The sequence below is a fragment of the Opisthorchis viverrini genome (assembly GCF_000715545.1).
Source record: "Opisthorchis viverrini unplaced genomic scaffold opera_v5_276, whole genome shotgun sequence".
In the NCBI taxonomy this organism is placed as follows: Eukaryota; Metazoa; Platyhelminthes; class Trematoda; order Opisthorchiida; family Opisthorchiidae; genus Opisthorchis; species Opisthorchis viverrini.
In genome coordinates, this window is record NW_008751931.1 from 646,117 (window position 1) to 668,145 (window position 22,029).

Sequence of the window (22,029 nt, forward strand, 5' to 3'; positions counted from 1 at the left end):
ATTCCTGTGCGGAAGATAGAAACATGATATATATATATATATATATATATATATATATATCAGCATCAGTATATTGTTTTTATGGCACCTGGTCGGGGATGTTGATTGTTAATTTTTTGCATTATTTTGATAGCTTCGTGCTGGCGTTGAACTTGGCGCGATTCTCGGCCCACAACAAACAACGAAGCCACCTGCTCAACTTCAACCGATTGGAGTTATTTTGGCTCAACCACCGGCTCGGTGTACGGCGCTGAGCTTTTCCGAGATTCGACAGCAAACATCAGCAGCGAAACCACAGAATCCTCTCAGTTCCCCCAACCCGGGGGTTATGGTCGCTGTAGGCACACCGCATGGTTATGGTGTTGTCTACTTACCACCACCTAATGTCCCCCCCTCAGAACCTTCCACTCCATGGAAAGCTGGGCCCACACAACTGCTCATTGCTGAAAGTACCCTACCGGACAACTATGAAGCCTTACAGGAGGCTGCGGCCGGAGAGGGATGGGCACGACGTCGCACACGAGAACTCAAGAAGAGTCTGCGTGACTCGTTTCGACGTCTCAAACGAATGCGTTCAACCAAGCGAGCAACCAATGAAGTACGACGACCAATCACCTGCTCAACTTCAACCGATTGGAGTTATTTTGGCTCAACCACCGGCTCGGTGTACGGCGCTGAGCTTTTCCGAGATTCGACAGCAAACATCAGCAGCGAAACCACAGAATCCTCTCAGTTCCCCCAACCCGGGGGTTATGGTCGCTGTAGGCACACCGCATGGTTATGGTGTTGTCTACTTACCACCACCTAATGTCCCCCCCTCAGAACCTTCCACTCCATGGAAAGCTGGGCCCACACAACTGCTCATTGCTGAAAGTACCCTACCGGACAACTATGAAGCCTTACAGGAGGCTGCGGCCGGAGAGGGATGGGCACGACGTCGCACACGAGAACTCAAGAAGAGTCTGCGTGACTCGTTTCGACGTCTCAAACGAATGCGTTCAACCAAGCGAGCAACCAATGAAGTACCGGCGACGACCAATCTCAGTAGAGCTGGTGTTCGTCGAACTGTCACACAGGTCAGCGCTATGCATATTTGTTTTGATTTGAATTCATACTGCAGCTTTTTACTATTCTTCAGTGCCGTGATACACAGTTACCCTGCTGCTCGAATTACTGTTAATTTTCCAGTGCTCCGAGTACTGGGTAATGGTAATTAACATTTTGACAACTGAACTTGGCGTTATACTGTTCGTATATCTAGGCTTGAATCCGGACATGTCTGAATCTACTGGTTGAGAATAATGTATCCGAGGAAGTGAAAATAATAGAACTAGCATAGATGGATTATGAATACAACCACCGTGTTGTAAAAACAAACGATGTTTGCTATTTATGACTGAATCACATCTCTCCAGGTTTCTACATCTTCCCGGAAGTCTTTCCTATGACTGGATTTGTAAGATTCTACTCAACAGAACCCATGGATTGCTTTCGTTAGTGTATGCATTTCCCCATCAATCCAGCGTCGAACATTTGCGCGTCTGAAAAGTCGTTCTCCTGCAGCATCCTTTTGATGCATATCAAAAGTGCGGTATGAAAGAAACACGATAGCTGGGCTCCTTCGTGTTTTCCCAAGTTTGGTGTGACGTCGTTATTCTTCGTGTATCAAAAGTAAACTTCAGTGACCCGCGCGCTGTTCGTCGCGTTGACTGACTAAGCGACCTCAAACTCAACCCTGGGGAATAGACTGAGGAAATGTGGTTCACAAGCCACTCCTGACGTTGTGACTGGTCGATGCTACCACTTAACATGTGGTCAGTATGCTTGGCTGGTGTGTTCCAATTGTAATCAATAAAAATTAGCGCATTTGTTGTCCAGTTGGTTCTTCTGTCATCCGTCCGGGGCAATTCTATTGAAGTTTCACGCTCCTCTGGGACAATTGTACGACTCACCGGTTTAACTGTGTGTGAGTCTACCGCTGATCTGTATTCCAAGTAATATTGAGTTCAACCATTGTTATACCATATTCAATCGTCTACCACAGCTTGCATGAAAATAGGCATAGAAAAGTAAACTGTTTCTAACGTTGCTGCACTTTTCGCACTAGAACGACAGAATGTGACTCTACCTCCGTCCCTCAGTGTCTAATTTTGTTGAAAAGCAGACTTCCGTAGATCAACCAAAATATATGCTTTTGGCGTGACTGGTTCTCGATTTGCGCCGGATGGGTTTTTGGTCACTCAGCGCGCGCGTTCCTTTCTCAGTGAGCTTACCCCAACACCTCTGTTACTTTTGCTTTAGGTTCTTCCCATGAATCACTTCCCCTTTTTACGCATCGTTGTCACGAAACCAGTTAAATTATCAGCGTGTATTGGGAGGGTATAATAGAACTGCTCGTTCGGTAGGCTTCAAAGTTTAATATGGTGTCGTTCCAAGTTGATCGCAACCATCGTTTCGAGCCGCGATTGCACTGAAAAGTCGTTAGACTGACAACTATTTCCCGCGTACTTTAAAGGGTTCTCTGTAGAAGTTGACCTGGAAACCGAGTTGCATAACACTGCCGAAACCGTTGAAACCTTCAGAAAGTAGTAGGAGGTTTGGCCGATGCTGAAATGAGAGTATTCATACCCGACTGCTGCTCTACCGACGCTTGCTATCCGTCACGCTCATCTGTCCAAACTTCACATCTGATTCGCCACGTCTCTATCCACTAGAATGAACAGTTGACATCTGTCAGTACCACTGGTGAGACCCTTCTGTGACTTACACTATAGATCGGGCATTGCCACTCAAAAACATTGGTGTAAAGTGTTCGAAGTTAGAAGGGAAATGGGTAGGTCTTGAATTCAGCGGTTCGAATACACGTAGCGTGAACGAAAAACTATCCCCGGGAGCTGGCCCGAACTGATGGCAAGTATGGTATGTTATTTGGCGGAGTTGTGGCACGTCAGTCTTTGGAGGTGTGGTGCACGAGCACGACGGACGGTAAGCGTCCTCGTTAACGCAGTCGACGGAGCACCCGTTCGGTAAGCAGGAGGTTGACGGTTCTACGCTCACAAGTGCTTCCTCCTGTTCATGTTACCTGTTGTTGGAACCCCAGGTATGAGGTCGTCCACTACGCCAACCCGTCCGAACAGTTGTTTTAATGAGAGCCACAACGGCGTTATCTTTTAACTGTCATTTAATATCCCCCCCCCCCCCCGTCTTAAGAAGCGGATCACCCCCCTACGAAGCCAAATTCTCCCTTCTTCTCTGTTGTTCTCTCGGTACCGATTTAGTTCTACTCAATTTTGCCCGTCGCGGTAAGGTTGGACGTTACCGTGGTGTGACAGTCTGTGGACCACGGACCAACTGAGCTATGCTGGAGGGTGTCCGTGAAACACTCACACCAGGTTAATCAATGGTTGTAGGCATAATATCTCCCTCCTTGTGACCCGTCAGTTAGGACTGGTAACTCCGTTCGTCCTGCGTCCGTTTTCACAACGCGTCCTCCAGTGCTCACATCCTCAAGCAGCTCGAAATCAATCTTCGAGCCTTGATAACCACTCTGTGAGGCTGTTTGTAATGTTCGCAGTCTGAAGCAAGCAGGGCAACCAGCTGCTCCTGCTCTCACACTGGACTCGTTCGATATTGATGTATTGTGTATCAGAAACAAGAATTCAAGATTCCAGCACAGTGGTTTAGCTAAGTGCCCCACCACTACCCACTTGCACGTCTGTCGATCCAGAGGCCGTTGCGGCAGCACGTGTTTGTGTGTGTGTGTGTGTTTGACGCCACAGGGCTTCAAAGTGGTATATATCTGAATCTCAAGGGACGTGTGTATCAGGCTATAGTGCGGGCTGCTCTGTTGTATGGCTGTGAGGCATAGCGCGAAACTTGTCTTCAGGTCTTTTCAACCGTTGTCTCGGAACCATTGCTCGTGTGGGTTGGTGTCTTGGGCTTTCATTGACGAATATATCCAGCACCTGGAGCTGCTTTGGTTTGGCCATGTATTGCGCATGACGAACCATCGTTTGCCACAGAGAGCGCTTTTGTGCGTGCCCAATTCAGATTGGTGGAAGCAGATTGTGAAAGAGATTACGAAGCTCTGGGTTCTGTCGGTACGATTTGCCTTCCAGGCTGAGGACTGCGTCAGGCTCACTGGATCTGGTTGGAGACGCTTCAAGTAATGGCGTTCTTGTCAGTTTCTATCAACATTGCCTGAGGCACTTGGTAATGATTATGGTAGGCTAGCAATAAGTCCTATCCTCGTCCATTTTTATTCCTTTCTTCACAACAAGGCTTTCGAATAAATCATGGTTGTACGGCAGTGAAGCGTCAGTGTTAAACACTGGTGTTATGCTGTCGATGGCGATGACGACTGACGCAACTTCTTGACCAATTTCCAGTGCAAGTGAAACCCAGTGGTGCTGATCGGCGCAAATTAGGCTTCATCAGACTGTCCTTCAACCAAGGTGACTATCCCATATTCATTTTTGCGGGTAAAGCTTCCAGTAACTACGAACTGACAAGCTTTATGACTCTCAAAACCACAAAAATTTGGCATTATTCGTGATAAAGCTTAATCTGAAAATTTAAGTTGACCAATCTTGCCGGTGGATGGAATTGTGTCGTGCATTGTTCACTGGAAAAGTTTACACCGTTTGTGGGAACTTATCCTTAAACGAGTTTCATAAAATGGTTGAAGAATGTTGCGCGATGAACATGTACTATCAACCATATTAGAATTTTTGTAGATGATCGAATGGACCGACAGGTGTTTTTCGAACCATCACGTTTCGCTGGTATCGTCGGTTGCAGCACACCGTACTTTCAAATTGAAGTAACGGCAGGTCAAAAACATTTGTAGAACGCATCGTATGTATGCGGCGACAACATTCTGGAAATTCTGACGCCTCCTGGATGCGCCATTGGCGGCAGGCATTCGGTCAATACTGAGTCGTGATTGGCTGTTGGGTCCAGACTTGCGACCAGTCAGATATCGTCTTGATGCTGGACCGGCAAGCGTCCCGAACTTTTGGCAAGTCTTGCGCAGGATAGGCTCTTCCATCCCGACTGCGAGCGGTAAGGCGGGATCCGTGCGGAATTCCGCCTACCCTCCTTGTGTACTTTTCATGATTACAAGGTTCAGAGGATACGGGACTAATTCCGCTATAAATTCTGTTCTGGAGCCTACCCAGCCATTATTTGTTTTTTACTTATGAAGTGCTTGGCTGCTCGACTTTTCTTCAGTAATACTTTTGTTTATTCTTTTTACTCAGAACACTCGTGGTATTGGTCGGAACATTGACAGTGGTCCTCTTGAAGACGCCGAACTCCGTGCGATAGGTATGAATGATCCACCTGAATTTAGCTCTTCTGGTCTTCCACCTGTTGGTATCGAGCGCGAAATCTGTGATCGCCCCACTGACTCAGCTAGTGTCGCCATTGTTTCCTATTTTGTCTACGGTCCTCCGTTGTTCCGGTTCTCTTCATCGTCCTCTGCCTCACAAACGGCCAATCAACCAATCGGATCCTTGTTTGTGGGCACCAAAGCCGGTATTGTCAAGGCCTACGCACTGTTCGCTGACCGAAGCCTGCAGTCTTCGCAGCCTCCAACTGTGTTTCGCATGCAACTGGCGAAACAGCTCATCCTGCAACACCGTGCACCTATCCTCAACCTTCGTCTAGTGGATGGCAAATCAAATCATCCCCTTCCAAGTTCTGGTACGTATTGAGGTTTTTCCATACAATTAAGCTTCTTGTAACATTAGATCTGGTCACTGAAGTGCTCTGGTTGATTGATCAGTCCGCGTTTGCCACCTGGCGAATAATCCGCATTCTTTGAATTGCGTAACAAATTTGATTAGGAAACACGAATATTATTGCCCAAAGGCTTAGTTGTTTGGGGATCTCTCCGTATGTAACATATAACGCATACCTTCTGTTCTACTTGAAAACCAAATTATACGCAACTGGTGAAGTACGGTAAGTTGCAAATTGCGTTGGTGCTGACTGAAGACTCAGGGGATATTATTCGCCTAAGAAGTGCAAAACTCGTAGTGGACTGTCGAAATATGTTATGTCGGAAGTTATACTGCAGTATTTCGAATTTCAATGTCAATCGAAACTTGAGGTTGTCTTTGAGCGGCGCATTCAGTTTGAAAATGGGTTATTTCACTCATCTACCCGTATTTTTGTTGATCAGCAACTCCCTTTAGTTGGTTCTTTCGTAATATGATACTACCGGTAACATTGATGGAAGCTCCTTCAGCAGTCCGCTTTGTGGTTTTAATTTTGTCTTATTCGAGCTTCACATCTGCGGTCTTGCAAATCACCCGTCAACTACCCTTTGGGCACTTTCAACGATATGAGGGTTGTTTTGCTGATTATTTGAACCCGTGAGATTCGATAATGATGTTCAACGCAGTATTGGCAATTTTCTGCACGGGTAGAGAATGGGTTGATTCTACATGGATCCGCTGAGTCCGAGCTTAATTCGTTGGCACTTAGCGGGTACCACATTTGTGATGTGAAGCCACCCGAAAAGTTTGCAATATCAATGATGGGAAAGCGATATTTTCACACCACGTATTGATCCTTCTTGAAGTCAACAGTCTTTCTCTACTAGTTATGCTTTGTCCCTTCGATAAGTGCCCACCCCTTCCCCTTATTCTTATTAGTACAACAAAGTGGGCCATTAAGCGCACTGTTCTGATTACACATATACATATTACCCACCACACTTTTCCTTTTGGCAAATCTGGTCCATTTACTTATTGCGGATGTTCCATTTCTCATGGCCTATTTTATGTGACACCGTACCTGAATGACAGGTCAGTGCTGTGTTTTTCGGGGGGAGGGGTTGTGGTCATCACCTGTATGTAGGCTACTTGGCACAACAGGGGATCAGACCTTTGACTGCGAGACGCCGGTGCATGTATCCAACACAGCACCAATGTCCGACCAACATTGTAATCGCATTATTCGATTCTCGGGTATTACAGGTCTAGTCTCTCTATGCACGAATTCCCCACAAAACTCAATTTGTAATGTCGTCGGTTAACTAATGTATACCGTAAACCAGCATTCACCGGTGCCCAGCATTCAAACTGCAGCTCCCTGTATTGAGTCGGCTACACGTACGTAGGCGGTTCTTAGGCCAAACAGAGCCTTATTTACATAGCTTATCAGATGTGTAGTCAGTAAAACACCCTAATCGATTTTTCGGGACGTGATTGAAACAAGTTACAAGCAAAGCGCAAGTTGCCTGTTCATTACTCTGCAACATAACACAAACCTATCTTGCGTAGCAATCAATCGAGCACTGTTGTTCAAACGGCTTCAGCGAATATTGTGTTCAAAATGTTCTGCTTCACGTGGTTGAAGAGATCACTCGAATTCCTGGTGCTCCGCATTGTTTAGCTTCTCGCAATCCTGACCGAATGGATTATGGGAGCATAGGGTTTTAAATCCCCCGAGCGAATGCCGCTTTCTTCCGTAAGGCGGACTCCGAGTCCAGTTGGAATGGTCGCACAATTTGGCATTTTACCTAGACTGTCTTCGATAAATTCTGCCAAGACCTTACGGTTGCAGAATCCACACCATACTCAATTATTTCAAATGCAGAATGTGGGATCCGGTAAATTTTTTCGGATTTCACATAGCCGGCCTTCGCTGCTATTCGACCTCATGCAGACCCGAAGTTAGAAAAGAAATCTATCGGGACATCTGTACTGAGTATTGGCTAGCAGATAAATTACTATTGGCACACACAACAGGACTGTGACGAAGAGTATTTGAGGCCTGGTTTGGGTTTAGTTCTTAAACATTTCGGTTCAGGTACACATAATTTGCGAACGTGCGGTCAGTACTTAGCAAACTGTAGCCATTCTGAAGGCTGTAGGGTACAGTTGTCACAGTCACTGTGGCTCTGTCTACTTGGCAACATGAGTCAATACAGTCAGTCAGCTTATCAGCTACAAACAGTGTACAAAGTGTATGTTGCTTCTAATTGCTACTATTTCGATCACCGGGAAACGGGAGAGCAGAGTGAGTGGCCAAGCATATGGTATAATCAGTTGGTTTTGGAAACTGGGTGGTTAAGCATTGAGGGTGACGGCTTTGGTGCGCAAGCACCACCGACTGCGTGATTCAGCCTTGTCCGCCAGCATCATTAAACATTGTTGAGTTGAGCCCCGGGATCTCGACTCAGGTAGGCGGTAGTTTTCAACCCAATTGAGTTTATTGGCTAGTGTTTTTATACGTCGTTGCCAAGTCATACACTGTCCACCTCTCGGCTGCTTCCACTCAGTACATGGCTGGGTGAAAAGTACTCTGAAACTACCTTCTGGCATGCAGAGTACATGTCCTAACCAGCGTAATCTCATCATGATCGACGGATGATATCAGTGTCCAAAACTGCTGCTTCAAAGCTTAATTTATGGAACATTAGTAACTCATCCGTCATGGGAAAGCTTCTATCAAAACCGTCTGTCCTAACTCAGCATTACCATTCCGATGTTCCCACTAAATCCAGACAATGCTCCGAAGACACCGATGGTCAAACACCAGTGGCTTCCGTAGTCCTCCGCACATAGAGGCCACGTTTCTGATCCATAAAGCAGTGGATTGCACTGCCCTAGTGTATACTCTACCCTTGATAGATAAATTGATATCACGTCGGTGCCGTAAGTGTCGGAGGTTGGAAAAACTGTCCTGGCTCTTCCAATCCGAGAAGTTATCTTGTCTCCAGCCAGTCCACCGGAACTCGTACGAGCACACAGGTTGATAAATGTATCCAACATCTCGATTGGCTCGTCTGCAAGCATGTGTGTGCTTGATTCAACCCATCTTGTAGCCCCGAAATTTTTCTGACTCCCGAGGCTTCATTACATGAGATGAGCGTTAGTCTCTAATACTTTGATTCCTGTAAGGAATCAAGACAATGTGTGCTGAAGACAAAGTGAACGGATCTGCAGTAATATCACATTTCCGTAACCTTCTAGGAGACTTCTCACCGGTTAGCCAGATCAGGTCTGAAATCTTCAGTTTATTTTGCTTTATTGCTTATCGTTTTTTCAATGCCGTTCCTTTTTGACATTGTAATTAAAGGCGCTCGCAGCCGCCATCGCTTGTTGTTCTTCCAAGGACTCTGTAGTAGTGATCTGCTTCAGCCTTTTGAGTAAATCCATCTGACTTCCTCAAATGTCCCGATGGGTTTTTCATATAACAGTCACTCGAAGACAAACATTTTCGTCGTTCGTATGCTTGTTGGACTGGTCGCTGGTGCGAACAAACCTACGACCATCGGTGCAACGCGAAATTCTATCATCCTTCTAAACAGTCAATAGTATTTTGGAAGCAGCTGATTCGTGCTCATCGTCATGTAGCTTTAACACCACCTACCTTTCAGGTGGGTTGTGTATGACATCGGCGAGTCACCGACCTGAGCCGCTTTCCTAACGTTGCCGCTACGATGCACCGATGATATAATGAATAGAATGGACACTTCCCGTTGTTCACCTTTATGGCTGGAATATTTACCAATGAATCAAATTGAGTTTAATCCATTTTGAATCAGAATTTGTATTTCCAATAGGTCGCGATTGTAACGAGTTCAGTTTTAAAGCGCATTTCCCCAAAACATCTGAATTTACCAACGAATTTCTCAAATCTGTCCTGAGACTTCTTTCGTCTCCAGCTATTCGAGAAATCTAGTCCGGTTGGGAAGGTATTTTACCCAACATATCTCTGCGCGCCTGGCTGGTGAACTTTTGCTTGTTCTGTCAACCTCTGTTCACGGCATGTTCAAATTTTGACAGGAACTTTAGTACAGAGGTGATTCTCGAAAGGCAGCAGTATTAGCTTTTCCGACAACCACCACCCACATTTCCAATTTTGGATGAATAAGGTTCTGTAGTTGACTCAATTATTATTCAACTGGAAGAGAAATTTTATGTGGGCTGACGAATATGGCAAGCAATTTAAGGTGGGTATGCAATCGCCTACTTTGAATTCGTTTATTACAGTTGTGTGGTGTTTCCCGTGTGTAGTATTCTCTACCTAATTCAAGAGAAGCTGCACAAATTAGCGGTTTTCAACATTCCGTTTAATCATCTTTTGATTTGCAACAACGCCATATTTTTAGGATGAAAAAAGGGCCGCGCTTTTCTCGCACCACTATTAATAAGTATAATAATATATTGACATTGATCCGATCGGTTTATTCCCACAGCTCTATACTTTCATTCAAACCTCTCCAATCACGCTACTGTTCCGCCCAACTTGCTGGTTGTTAGTGAGGAACAAGTGCGGTTGTTCACCCTACCTGCACTTCGCCTCCGCTTCAAAGCGCGTATTACAGCCAAGGACGGCTACCGTATCAAAGCTGGCACAGTTGTCTCCTTTCGAATAAGCGACAGGTCGCGTCGAGGTTCTGTGGACAAAGTAGGAGATGGTACGTCATCTCTGCCTTCATGATCCGCCTCTTTGTGAGCGTGTTCTTCCACCTTGATTGTGCGGCACATATTACTTAATTGTCTCTCGCATCTCCATATAGATTCGGCTTTTGGCGACTTGGATCGTTCTGGAGCCAGTACAGCCTCAACTCCGAATCACTTCGGTACACAAGGTGACCTGTGTTGGTCGGAATTCTCGTTCGTATTCACTAATGTCGGGGGACAAGCTGTCGTCCTCAGTATGCCCCATTTGTCACGAAAGGATACTTTCCATGTGTTGGATTCAAATGATGTAGTAGCTGTGAGTTCTGTGATGTTTTCAGAACCCGGTACCGTGGATTTCTCACATGCTCAGTCGGTAACAGCACCGTCACTTGGTGTCTACCAACTCGCCCCAGGACAGGTGAGTTCTTGTCGTTTACTTCTCCTCCCGCATTTTTCGTCTATCCATGCTCAAACTTCTCCACCCTGTCTAAGTATTAGATGGGACTCTATTGTTTAGACTATTCTTCATCCCGCTTGTACTAAGAACGCGAATACGACCAGTTGTTCTGAGTGTTTTTATGACTCTTCTTCACTGCATGATTCGGTTTGACTGAGGTCATGATTGTGTGGTCTCTTTCCAACCTCATAAGCTTGTTGGTTCCATCTTTGTTTCGGAATCTTGTAAAGCAGCCTATATTATTCGTTACCTACGTTAGATAGTGTTTCTCATGTCGAATTATTATAATTAGGCTCCACGTCGTTCCAATTTAAAGCTAAACTCTGTTTAGTTTGAGAGTATTTACACCCTTCTAGATCATCGTATAACATAAGCGGTGTTTGAAGTTCGTGTATGGATATCCGTCATTGTTTCCCTCCAAGCCCTTTGATGTGTTCCCTATGCCCGTTAACACGCTTTCAAGTACAGGACGAGCTCATTATCTCTCGAGGTGTTCTAACTAACCATTGCTTCTCTACTTGGGACAGGTAACTCTGTTCGACGTTACGCGTGTTGGCCAGCGAGCCAGTCTTCTCGGCGCTTCCTACCGACCAATCCATCGGATTCCAAACCAACCACCTGGACCCATGAAGCCTTTACCACCTCCGGTCCCACAGATCGCCCTGCCATTAAACAACGGGTCGACAGCTGACTCTAGTGGTGTTTCTAGTAGGATTTTCCCGCTACCTCATCCAAAACACTCAACGTTTTCTGTTCATACCACCACCGGCTGTTCGACTTCGTTCACGGGTAGTCAGATCAATTCCTCCATGTTATCCAATACCCTGAGCGATTCAGTACGAGATTGTTTTAGCTCGCCCGGGTCATCCTTTGTCAGTGACCAGTATGTGGGTGAGTAGTGCATGTCCTGAAGGTGTCACCTACTAATTAATTATAGACTGTTTTCGTTTTTGTACAAGTGATTTCCAGATAGACTTGAAAGTTTTCCCACCGTAGGAAATCTTCTGGCTAATGTGTTTGCTGACAGGCTGAACAGCCGTTTTTATGTAGTTATCCTATTTGTTCGCTGACATGTTTTGATAATCCTACCGATACGCTTGAACTAATCATAGTATGTTAGCCTTCTGTGAAAGATGGGCCCATTCATTGATATTGATGACACCTACCCCGCACATCTGTATTCCGCTGTCTTCTGACAATTAGTGGGCTTACTTGTTTCACTTACATTACACCACAGATTTTTGTATTTAGCTTGTTTTTACATCTACTTCTGGAAAGTGATCATTTAGTCCCCACCACTGTACGCATTATTTCACGAGCAACACGCACAGGAAAGCGAACTTCAACGGATCATTATTTTTTCTGAGGTAGAACGGTTAAACCTGTGAGTGTAAGCTATCCGGAAAGGTGCGGAGTCACTCATACAGACTGTTCACCGAAAAGTAAATATAGGTCTCAACCACCGTTATTTTTTTAAGGTGAGTTGTATCCTCGAACAGGATTTAAAACAAGTCCCAGCTCTACGTCTATCTTGTTCCCACCCGTGAGGGCTGTGAATTCAATTAAACTAACAGGGTGTTGAAGATTATTTTGTTTCGGTGCCACAAAAAGCCTGAATGAACTGGTCTGGACTGGTCAACTGAAGCATGCACCGGACCCACTTTGTGCGCTCAAATGCAGTCATCTAAAGGTACACGCTAACCAGCTTACTAAAGTATACGAACACATCATGGTTAGAGCGTGCTACTAGCCGTCACATGTATATTACCGTCAACCGTGTGCGCTTTTAGCCCGATGGCTTACATCGTAACCGTAGTGGTAGTATCTGCTTTCCGTGTTTACGACCCAAAACTCCTTTGGTGTCGGATGGTGTCTCTCTTATGTGGCTCTGTAACGTTCTTGAGACCCCTATGTAACTGAGCTGTTCGATTTTCCGTGCACTGATCGTTCTTCTAACTAGAGCCCGTGATTCCGTAGCCCAGATGGCGAGATTGGCTTGTTAAGTCACTGTGTTCTTAAGGGCACACTGACACATTTGCGTCAAGGATGTCATCATCTGTCTCCTGTCCAAACACGCTGCCACAGCAATCATCCATTGATCCCCAACGTTAGCGAGCTAATGTCGATGATCCCAATTGCTAATGTGTCCCACACACAATGGTTCCGAGACTCAGCACCAAACAACTGACATTCTGACCTCAAGACAGCTTTGCGTGTGTCCGAATTTCTCGAGCTTTCAGTCTCTTACCCTCTCCCTTTTTCGATGCAGACCGTCGTCACGTGTCCTGAGCTGACCGCTTCGTCTTAATCAACAGCTGCAACTGATGGCCTTCATGCTGTCGGTCCTCCTTGTTCAGCACTTCGGTGACCAGCATACATATCACAAGCTTTGCTTTCCTGTTTACACTCACCTTTTTGTGACGGCATAATTTTCTAAACACTGATTTCTTGTCCTCAGGCAACCAGTGTCCCTAGGTTCGTGCACAAATACGGACTCAATTCTAATTGTGGTATTTTCAACGCCGATGTGTTATACATTCTGCCCCACCATCAACTCTAGATTCCACGATCGGAACTGTATCGTTGCCCATCCCCGTTTTCATTGGCCTGCTTTGCTTAAGTTTTGTTAATGAAGAACCGCTATCCACACTTCCTATATGCTTGGTTTCCCACTCCAACAATTTCGATCAAATATCATTTACCAAAATGCGCACATCAGTCTCGGCCTTCTGGAAAACTGTTACCCTCCCTCTACAATTTTGTGCAACGGTCCGTACTCGACTTGCCCGTTTCCACCCATTCTTAATGTTTCATCAAATGGTTATATTTTGTTTTTTTCTAAATTACACTACGGAAGATAACATTATTGTTCCTCTTGAATTTATTTTTTGCACATTCGTTACGCAATGGTTTCGTTTCCCGCAGCTGTCTTCACCGACATATGGGCACATTGAAGCGTAATTTACTTGATACTGGTCTAGTGCGCTGTGTATGAACTAGTTATCTCGGTTCACAACAATGTTTACCTTGCTGATTACTATGGTTATCGAAGAGGCTTTACCCATCTTGTACATATTTGACTGACCACAGTGATTTTAAGGGAACCGAATTTGATATCACCTTAGAAGGCACCTGTTCCCAACTCCTCAACTTACCTCCCGAACAAATTAATTTAGGACTGGTGGCCCTCATCCTATATGGCCGTCATTTTCCCAATCATTGCACTGAGGGTCTTCGTCCGACTCGTCAAATTAATTAACATTACTAGTAGTTTACTTCGAAGCTTGTCTGCCTCCAGATGCACTTTCCCCGATCTCATGGAATCACCTCAACCCAACCTATAACGGAGTCGACCCATGAGTGTTATGTATCGGGTACACAACATGGTGTAGGCTCAAACTGCTTACCGGTTCCCCCACACCTCATAGCCTATGCGTATTCACACACCTGGTGCTTCAGTTTTGCACACGAGCCTGAGATTTGTGATGCATTTTGTTACAGCAGATTGATGGACTTTCAACTAGCCCAGACTTGGTCTCAACACCGTAGTGCGGGCCTTTGGATGTCTCTGTCATTACTGCGTCCATCTGTCTGTGGGCGGACCATCCTCTTCTAGAAAACGCGAATATAGTCGTGAGTAGACAGCACTGCGGCGTATGTCGAAAAGGGTAGACTGGATGGCTGTTGGCACCCCTGCGCCACATTCGATATCTATTGTAATCGGTTGGCTCATTGCAGTATGAGAAAATCAAAGATGATAGTGCTGCCGATAATCAGTTGAATAATGAACTATGCAAGGAAGTGGTATAATTCAGATTACAGCGTTTTTTCCATTCATCACTGTTTGCTGATCGATAGCAATCTCGGGCTGTGAACTTCTTGCAACTTCCGCCTGGTCAACTGAACTGTGGGTCTCTCACGGTTTGCTCACAGGGTATTAGCCAATTCAAGTGGTCAAACCAATCCCTATACAATTTATATTTTCATCGATCTTCAGTTGGGTGTCTCTCGTGTTAGGTGTTATCGCAAAAGAGGACTCACTGTTAGAAACGTGTGAGCAAAGAAAGCCTTCGTATGAGGATTGTTATATCTCAACTCACGAATGTCTCCCTCAGAAACCAATATTTAGAAATCAATGCAATGTCCGTATTGACACTACTAAAGTCTTAACAGGCGATTTTGATGTATCCTATTTTGGAATCATAGTCACTACATTTGCTTCAGAGCACATTCTACCAATCCCAAAATCACCTGCAAATAATATTAAATGGTGCAATAAGTTCTGTCGAATACAACGTGAGGTTTGAGAGAAAATGTTTTTCTGGTAAGATCCCACTTTAAAATTTGAAATATAACACACTGATGTGCAGAGATACCGTGTAGAGTTATCAAAAACGGATTCAGCTATATCTCCGCGGGTTAATCGGAGAGAAGTGATTGCTTGGCTTAGACAGCTTTCACATTTCTGGCTTTGCCTAATGGTGGTCACTGCAACCGTTGCGAATGCGTTCCGACAGATGACCTTTGTGCCATTGGGTGCACTTCGTAAATCACGTTGAGCGATTCGACCGAATGGGCGCAGTGATTCCTATCGACTGAATGAGCCGTGATCGCGCTTCCCAAATTTCGATTTTGTGGTTTACGCTAGAAGATGGAAGTTGCTCGGTCATTTTCTGAAACAGGCACAGAGGCATTCGACCCACGTAATTCACAACTTATTTGTTAACGAAAAACAACGGAAGAGTCGCGAACTGGTACTTTGATTCTAGTGTCGGGCAAACGGTCACTGTGGATGTGAAATCTGAGCTGTGAGGTACAAAATATTCTACTTCGAGAACGGCTAAGCTTTCTTGTGACGGTTTCGGAAGCCCTTTAGCTTATGCATGATAGCCTGACGGAGACAATTTACAAACCAATTGGATTCCTCTTCATTTTGTACCCGTTTAGATGGCCCAGCACGAATTTGAATTTATTTGGGTACCCGTTTCCTTTCAGGGTACTGGAACTGTAAGTCAGTAAATCTTCACTTGTGCTATCCACACAAACTTAAAGGGCACTGTTTGCCAGATACTTAACTAAGTTTGGTTTATATCCACAAAGCTTTGAAACTTCGTATCCTAACTCGATAAAATGGGCGTCTTGGAGTAAGGGTTCTTTGATTATCAAGTTCAAAAGTTCACGTTCACTTTTACTCTTAAAAGTATCGGCCAGAGACGGGCGAATTGGAGATATCATTTCCATCGATCTCATCCGAAGATGAAGCGAGTGGACATGAACTTTGTTAGAGACACACCTCTAAAGCAATCCTTCACCAACTAAAGTAAGTAAGGTTATATTCGTTAGGCTGATGAAACCGCGGGTAAATTCATTAGTTTCGGTAGGAGTACTTGGGTAAAAAAGTACGAAATATCCTAGGAACTCGTCCTCTTGTTATTAGAATTCGCCTTGCACATGCAATCGACGAACTCCAACGGTCACTGTCGTTTCTGGTCAAGTCCAAGCACTTCCTTCGACCAACGAGCAGCTGCATGCTAAGGCGAAGTGCTCAAGTTGAGCATGGGGCGTAGTGGGCAGCCTAGTTTGTGCGTCTCTTGTAGCCCGTACACAACCATTTCCCTTGGTCGCAGCTTTTCGTTTTGGAAATTTGCTATGTCATTGCTGTTCATCAGCCGTTTTGAGCAATCCTTCCAAAACAATTGGGCGAAAACTGATCTATTAGTATACAGTTTGTGATAGTCATTCAGAGTATATATGCACTAATAACAGTTTTCACTCTGGTTGACAGTAGTTTGCAGTTACTATTTGAGTAGAAGATGGAAGTTGCTCGGTCATTTTCTGAAACAGGCACAGAGGCATTCGACCCACGTAATTCACAACTTATTTGTTAACGAAAAACAACGGAAGAGTCGCGAACTGGTACTTTGATTCTAGTGTCGGGCAAACGGTCACTGTGGACGTGAAATCTGAGCTGTGAGGTACAAAATATTCTACTTCGAGAACGGCTAAGCTTTCTTGTGACGGTTTCGGAAGCCCTTTAGCTTATGCATGATAGCCTGACGGAGACAATTTACAAACCAATTGGATTCCTCTTCATTTTGTACCCGTTTAGATGGCCCAGCACGAATTTGAATTTATTTGGGTACCCGTTTCCTTTCAGGGTACTGGAACTGTAAGTCAGTAAATCTTCACTTGTGCTATCCACACAAACTTAAAGGGCACTGTTTGCCAGATACTTAACTAAGTTTGGTTTATATCCACAAAGCTTTGAAACTTCGTATCCTAACTCGATAAAATGGGCGTCTTGGAGTAAGGGTTCTTTGATTATCAAGTTCAAAAGTTCACGTTCACTTTTACTCTTAAAAGTATCGGCCAGAGACGGGCGAATTGGAGATATCATTTCCATCGATCTCATCCGAAGATGAAGCGAGTGGACATGAACTTTGTTAGAGACACACCTCTAAAGCAATCCTTCACCAACTAAAGTAAGTAAGGTTATATTCGTTAGGCTGATGAAACCGCGGGTAAATTCATTAGTTTCGGTAGGAGTACTTGGGTAAAAAAGTACGAAATATCCTAGGAACTCGTCCTCTTGTTATTAGAATTCGCCTTGCACATGCAATCGACGAACTCCAACGGTCACTGTCGTTTCTGGTCAAGTCCAAGCACTTCCTTCGACCAACGAGCAGCTGCATGCTAAGGCGAAGTGCTCAAGTTGAGCATGGGGCGTAGTGGGCAGCCTAGTTTGTGCGTCTCTTGTAGCCCGTACACAACCATTTCCCTTGGTCGCAGCTTTTCGTTTTGGAAATTTGCTATGTCATTGCTGTTCATCAGCCGTTTTGAGCAATCCTTCCAAAACAATTGGGCGAAAACTGATCTATTAGTATACAGTTTGTGATAGTCATTCAGAGTATATATGCACTAATAACAGTTTTCACTCTGGTTGACAGTAGTTTGCAGTTACTATTTGAGCCATGTATAAAATAAATGCAATGCGAAAAGTGGAGTGAGTCAAAAGGGGACTTATCGTTTGTGAGAGTTCCTGGGTGAAAATGCGGATGGGAGCCGTGTTTTCTCCGCTACTACGCGTGTTCCGTTGTAATCCACGGACTTCTGGAGTTTGGTTGACTTCCCGTCCCCTGCGCGCGCGCATGTGTATGCGGCGACTGTGTTGTGCCCTCATATATATTGGAAGGTGTGTATAATACATAGAATCTTTCAGACGCGTACGAGACGGGAACTGACTCTTTGTCGGTCTAGGTTGCAAGCGGGACAGAGTTTTGTCACGTGATTCGTGCGTTTGCAGAACAGACGAGTCGCGTGATCTGGTGAGCACGGATGTACTAGACAAATTAGACGAAGTTGGTTGAAGCAACAAGGAAGTGACCGCTACAGAGCTAACGAACCGCGTTCCTCGCTAAGTATCATATAAGGAGGCCTTGAGAAACAATGCGTTTGGTGGTAAAAAAAATTATTTGCGCTGTAAGATCATGACAAGATTTTGTTTTTCCTCACTGCTTGAGTCTGAATGTTTGGTTGATTGTGGATTGACTTGACGACCGAACTCAGCGCTGTTTATCTGCAGAAAGTTGAACGAAGGCTATTAGGCACTACAAGCTAAGGATCAACTATAAATTGCAATCTTCAAACTCCACTTCACCAAGTATTGTGTTTATTATCGTGTTGCGATTCATGTGGCATTATGACCGAAGACGTAGCCAGAGGGGATTAGGCGCCAAAATATATCTGATCTAATTGCTTCGAAGTAGGTAGCTCTATACGTGAATGTATTTGAACACAGGCTCCACTTTCACGGCATTCCCTACTGTACTAGCTTGTTGGTATAAGCCATTCCACTTGGTGTTGTGCACCATGGTTCAAGTTGTTCGGTCCAAACCTAGTCCATTGTTTCATCTCAGAATCGGTCAATGTACTGCTGATTCAATGATGCTATCATTCGCCAGGATGCTTATCGTACTTGTTATCCCCAGATGCATTTTTGTGGCTCATCGCCCATCTTTGCAACTTCTACTCTACAAATATCATATAGCTGACCTAAGGTTAAAGGCGGACTAGCGATTTCATTTCGTTTTTAATCATTCTTGTTGCGATATACCACCCAGTCGCGCCCCGTTTGCACAGGACAATGCGTACACTTCGAGTGTGCCGCTGAACCAGTTAGAAAAGTAAAGGGAACAACGGTACGTAAAAGAGTGTATTAATCGTTCGAACGAACGAAGCCAATAGATGTTGGTTGTAATATTTTTACACAGCTCAGCGTTCGAATGGGGTAAAAAGGTCAAGCGTAGTCCGTTTACCGAGCAGCGGTGTCTCCACCGTTCACATGTTTCGCTGAGACAAACGCAAGCAGCTCTCAGTGTACCAACACTATTTTCTAGCATGACTGGAGATGTTCATGGCCGTGCGTCTCACAACTTTGGCAAACTTCTGTTCCATTTGCTGTTGTAGTATACGCTCTCGTTCTTCGTAGGACAGTTTCGATATGGCCTCCCATTGCTTCAGATTTGATTGAGCCGCATCTACGATGGCGCTTACTTGCGGGAAGACACGGACTATTGTGGAATAGCAGGGCAAACATATGGCGCGAATGAATCCAACCTAGAAAAACGAAAGAAGTAATTATCTAAAGATTAAATTCATGGCAAATCCGAAAAGCTATGAAACCCCAAAAGAGGACTTTTCGAACTTTTTAGGTGAATTTCAGAGTCATTTTTCATGCTGTTGGACGACTGTATTGAAGCTCTACGTGCACAATCATCTCCGTGAGGTATGAACACTTCGTATATGTGAAAAAATGGCTCAGATGACGAGAATTCATTCTTTAGTTGCAGGAAATCCTGCCGACGTTTTGAAGACCCTCAAACGGAAATTAAATGAGAGTTGTATTCCATCTGTATTATGGAAATACAATATTATCATCTGGCCATTTCATCACAATGATGCTGGGACACCCAGAAATATCCATTCCGTGGGTAGGTAACCGGAACGATCATCTCCTGGCTGTTAAAAAACGTATGAGACCGTTTATCGGTACCCTTATTCAGCAATCTCGCGGTATTTGTTAGTTCACCGAAATTACAAAGATAGATGTTGTGACTTGCCAAACGGTCGTGCAACTCTGTGTCGGCCCATGGCTTCCTGCGCCGCCCTCTATGGTAAATCAAAAGCTAGGGTAGCTTCAAACAGCCCCTTATAGAGACAAAGGAAGTTGATTATGACCATATTTATAGGTTCACCACACAAATCCGTGCTAGAATTTCCGTGAGGGGGGGGGGAAGAAGCGTGAAGATGCTCGATCCAGGTTAGCTGACCAATCAGGGCATGCCTTCGTTTGTTCCGTAGCCCGCATGTGACCCATCCGCCCAATGGACGTGGACAGTAGGTCATGCATGCAGGCTTACGTGATGAGCCCAATGAGGGACGAAACCGGTGGTGAGTTTCCAGCAGCCCCATAAGTAGTGTGTTACATCTCTTTCGTTTTTAAGTTGTCTTCGTGCACTCCGACGTGTGCTTTCTAAATTGGACCGAAAAGTCCTGCGTTAATGCAACGTAACCGGATCAATGACCCTTTTCATTTCAAAGTGACTTACTCGAATTCCGACCTCGGTGCATGTGGACAGTCACACTGCGGAACTGGAAGGTTCAGTGCACCGGTCAAGTCGCTCATCGCGCTTGAACACGGTGTGTGTGTGTGGCTGACGAACCAAGTCCTTGAATACATGGAAATTACAGGACTTCTCACAGTCCGCCTTGAAATGGCGTGGTAAGTGAATTGTGAACGTTTACTTTCCACATTATTTGTGCAAATAGGAGCATACCGCTTAACTGAAATTTACCACTTGTGTTCGAGAGAAATTAAATTTTGCATCTTGGTCCGTCCAAAGTCGGTGATCAATATTGCTCGCAGATTACCAACAGGGTTGTCTGCAAAGGCCCACCCATACCACACCCAACAAACAGTGGAGCTGGTAAATAGTAGCGTAACTGAGAAATAGAACCAAAAAGTATGACTTATTAAATGAATGCTGCAACCAAAACAATGATTCTTGTTTATACCTTTTAAGATCGTAGCTAGAAAGCATGTATGTTCTGCTTAGTGACCTTCGTGGGGGTGGCCTGCCAGTATCTGCTGAGGGTTATATATGACGTGCTTTCAGTCTTGTCAATCGCTGTTTAATTTCTCTTTAGTTCATCATCGCTACCCGTCCAACTAAAGTAACGCGAAGCCAGATCACTTACCTGGCCATCAGCCAATTGTACTGCTTCATCGCGGTCCATTAAGCTCAATGGTTTGTTAGCAGAAGCCTTTTCACGATCACCCTGCAAACAAACAACTAAAAGATCACTTCAAGTGAATTTACCAGTTACATAATAGGATAGCTTCCTTCACTTTATCTATATTCTATATTTACATTTTTATATCTACATATATTTACAACAAACAAAAACGAGGAAGCAAGCGTTCAGTTGAATAGTGATTAGGTTCACAGCAAAAGTGTGGCTGTGTCTGTTTTGCTTAGAGGTCATAATCTCAAGCGAATTCTGTCACTATTTAAAACAAAGACTTCTAGACTAGAACAGTCGATTCCGCACCTTTTATAAGCCCCAGATTGACATCAAAATAGCGCCCCTTTAAATCGAAATTCTGAGTTGCGGTTATCACTGCTTTTCGCACTTATTCAAAAGCGCAGATTCCATAAATATTTCCTTCGTTTGTCTGATGAACTGGGGCCGGATGTAAACAGTCGGAAAACTCGAGGAAGTCGTAACGAATCAGAACCATGTCTGAGGCTACGTGAATAAAAAAGCTATTTTGTCCGATTAAATACAAGCCCAGTATGTTAAGGGTGGACGAGACAGTGTGCAAGGAATTTTTCGAAAGGACTAGAGGCTGAAAACTGTGGAACTCTTTGCAGATTGGCAGGGAAGCTGTGGATGTCATTAACAAAGAACTCGTGGCTTATGCTCATCTGGGAGCTAGATGGGGTTTGAGGAGGCTTAGAGAGTGAAGGTCGGACTGCTCAGGCTTCTGAGTAGGGCGAATGACTCCACTCAGGTGTGCAAAGTAGTCAACAGAGTTAAAGACGATTGGGTTGCTGAAAATCCAAAGGCCTCTAATGTGTGGTGAGA

The 22,029-nt window shown here is 44.7% G+C and overlaps 3 protein-coding genes across 3 annotated transcripts in view; 1 reads left to right on the forward strand and 2 right to left on the reverse strand.

The window, feature by feature from the left end:
• Positions 1–1,091, reverse strand: part of T265_09408 (hypothetical protein) — a gene marked incomplete at both ends in the record, with an annotated part of 15,058 nt that extends 13,967 nt beyond the window's left edge. The window contains one exon of the mRNA XM_009175455.1: positions 1,027–1,091. Within this exon, the coding sequence (XP_009173719.1) occupies positions 1,027–1,091 (65 nt within the window). The remainder of the gene's footprint in view (positions 1–1,026) is intronic.
• T265_09407 (hypothetical protein) overlaps positions 1–13,738 on the forward strand; it is a gene marked incomplete at both ends in the record, with an annotated part of 41,677 nt that extends 27,939 nt beyond the window's left edge. The window contains 8 exon segments of the mRNA XM_009175454.1: positions 134–385; positions 399–542; positions 600–1,076; positions 5,262–5,706; positions 10,217–10,438; positions 10,541–10,842; positions 11,409–11,772; positions 13,151–13,738. Of these exon segments, the coding sequence (XP_009173718.1) occupies positions 134–385; positions 399–542; positions 600–1,076; positions 5,262–5,706; positions 10,217–10,438; positions 10,541–10,842; positions 11,409–11,772; positions 13,151–13,170 (2,226 nt within the window).
• A 5,345-nt stretch (positions 13,739–19,083) lies between these two features.
• Positions 19,084–22,029, reverse strand: part of T265_09409 (hypothetical protein) — a gene marked incomplete at both ends in the record, with an annotated part of 28,837 nt that continues 25,891 nt past the window's right edge. Inside the window, 2 exons of the mRNA XM_009175456.1 lie at positions 19,084–19,497; positions 21,139–21,219. Coding sequence (XP_009173720.1) covers positions 19,267–19,497; positions 21,139–21,219 — 312 coding nt within the window. The remainder of the gene's footprint in view (positions 19,498–21,138; positions 21,220–22,029) is intronic.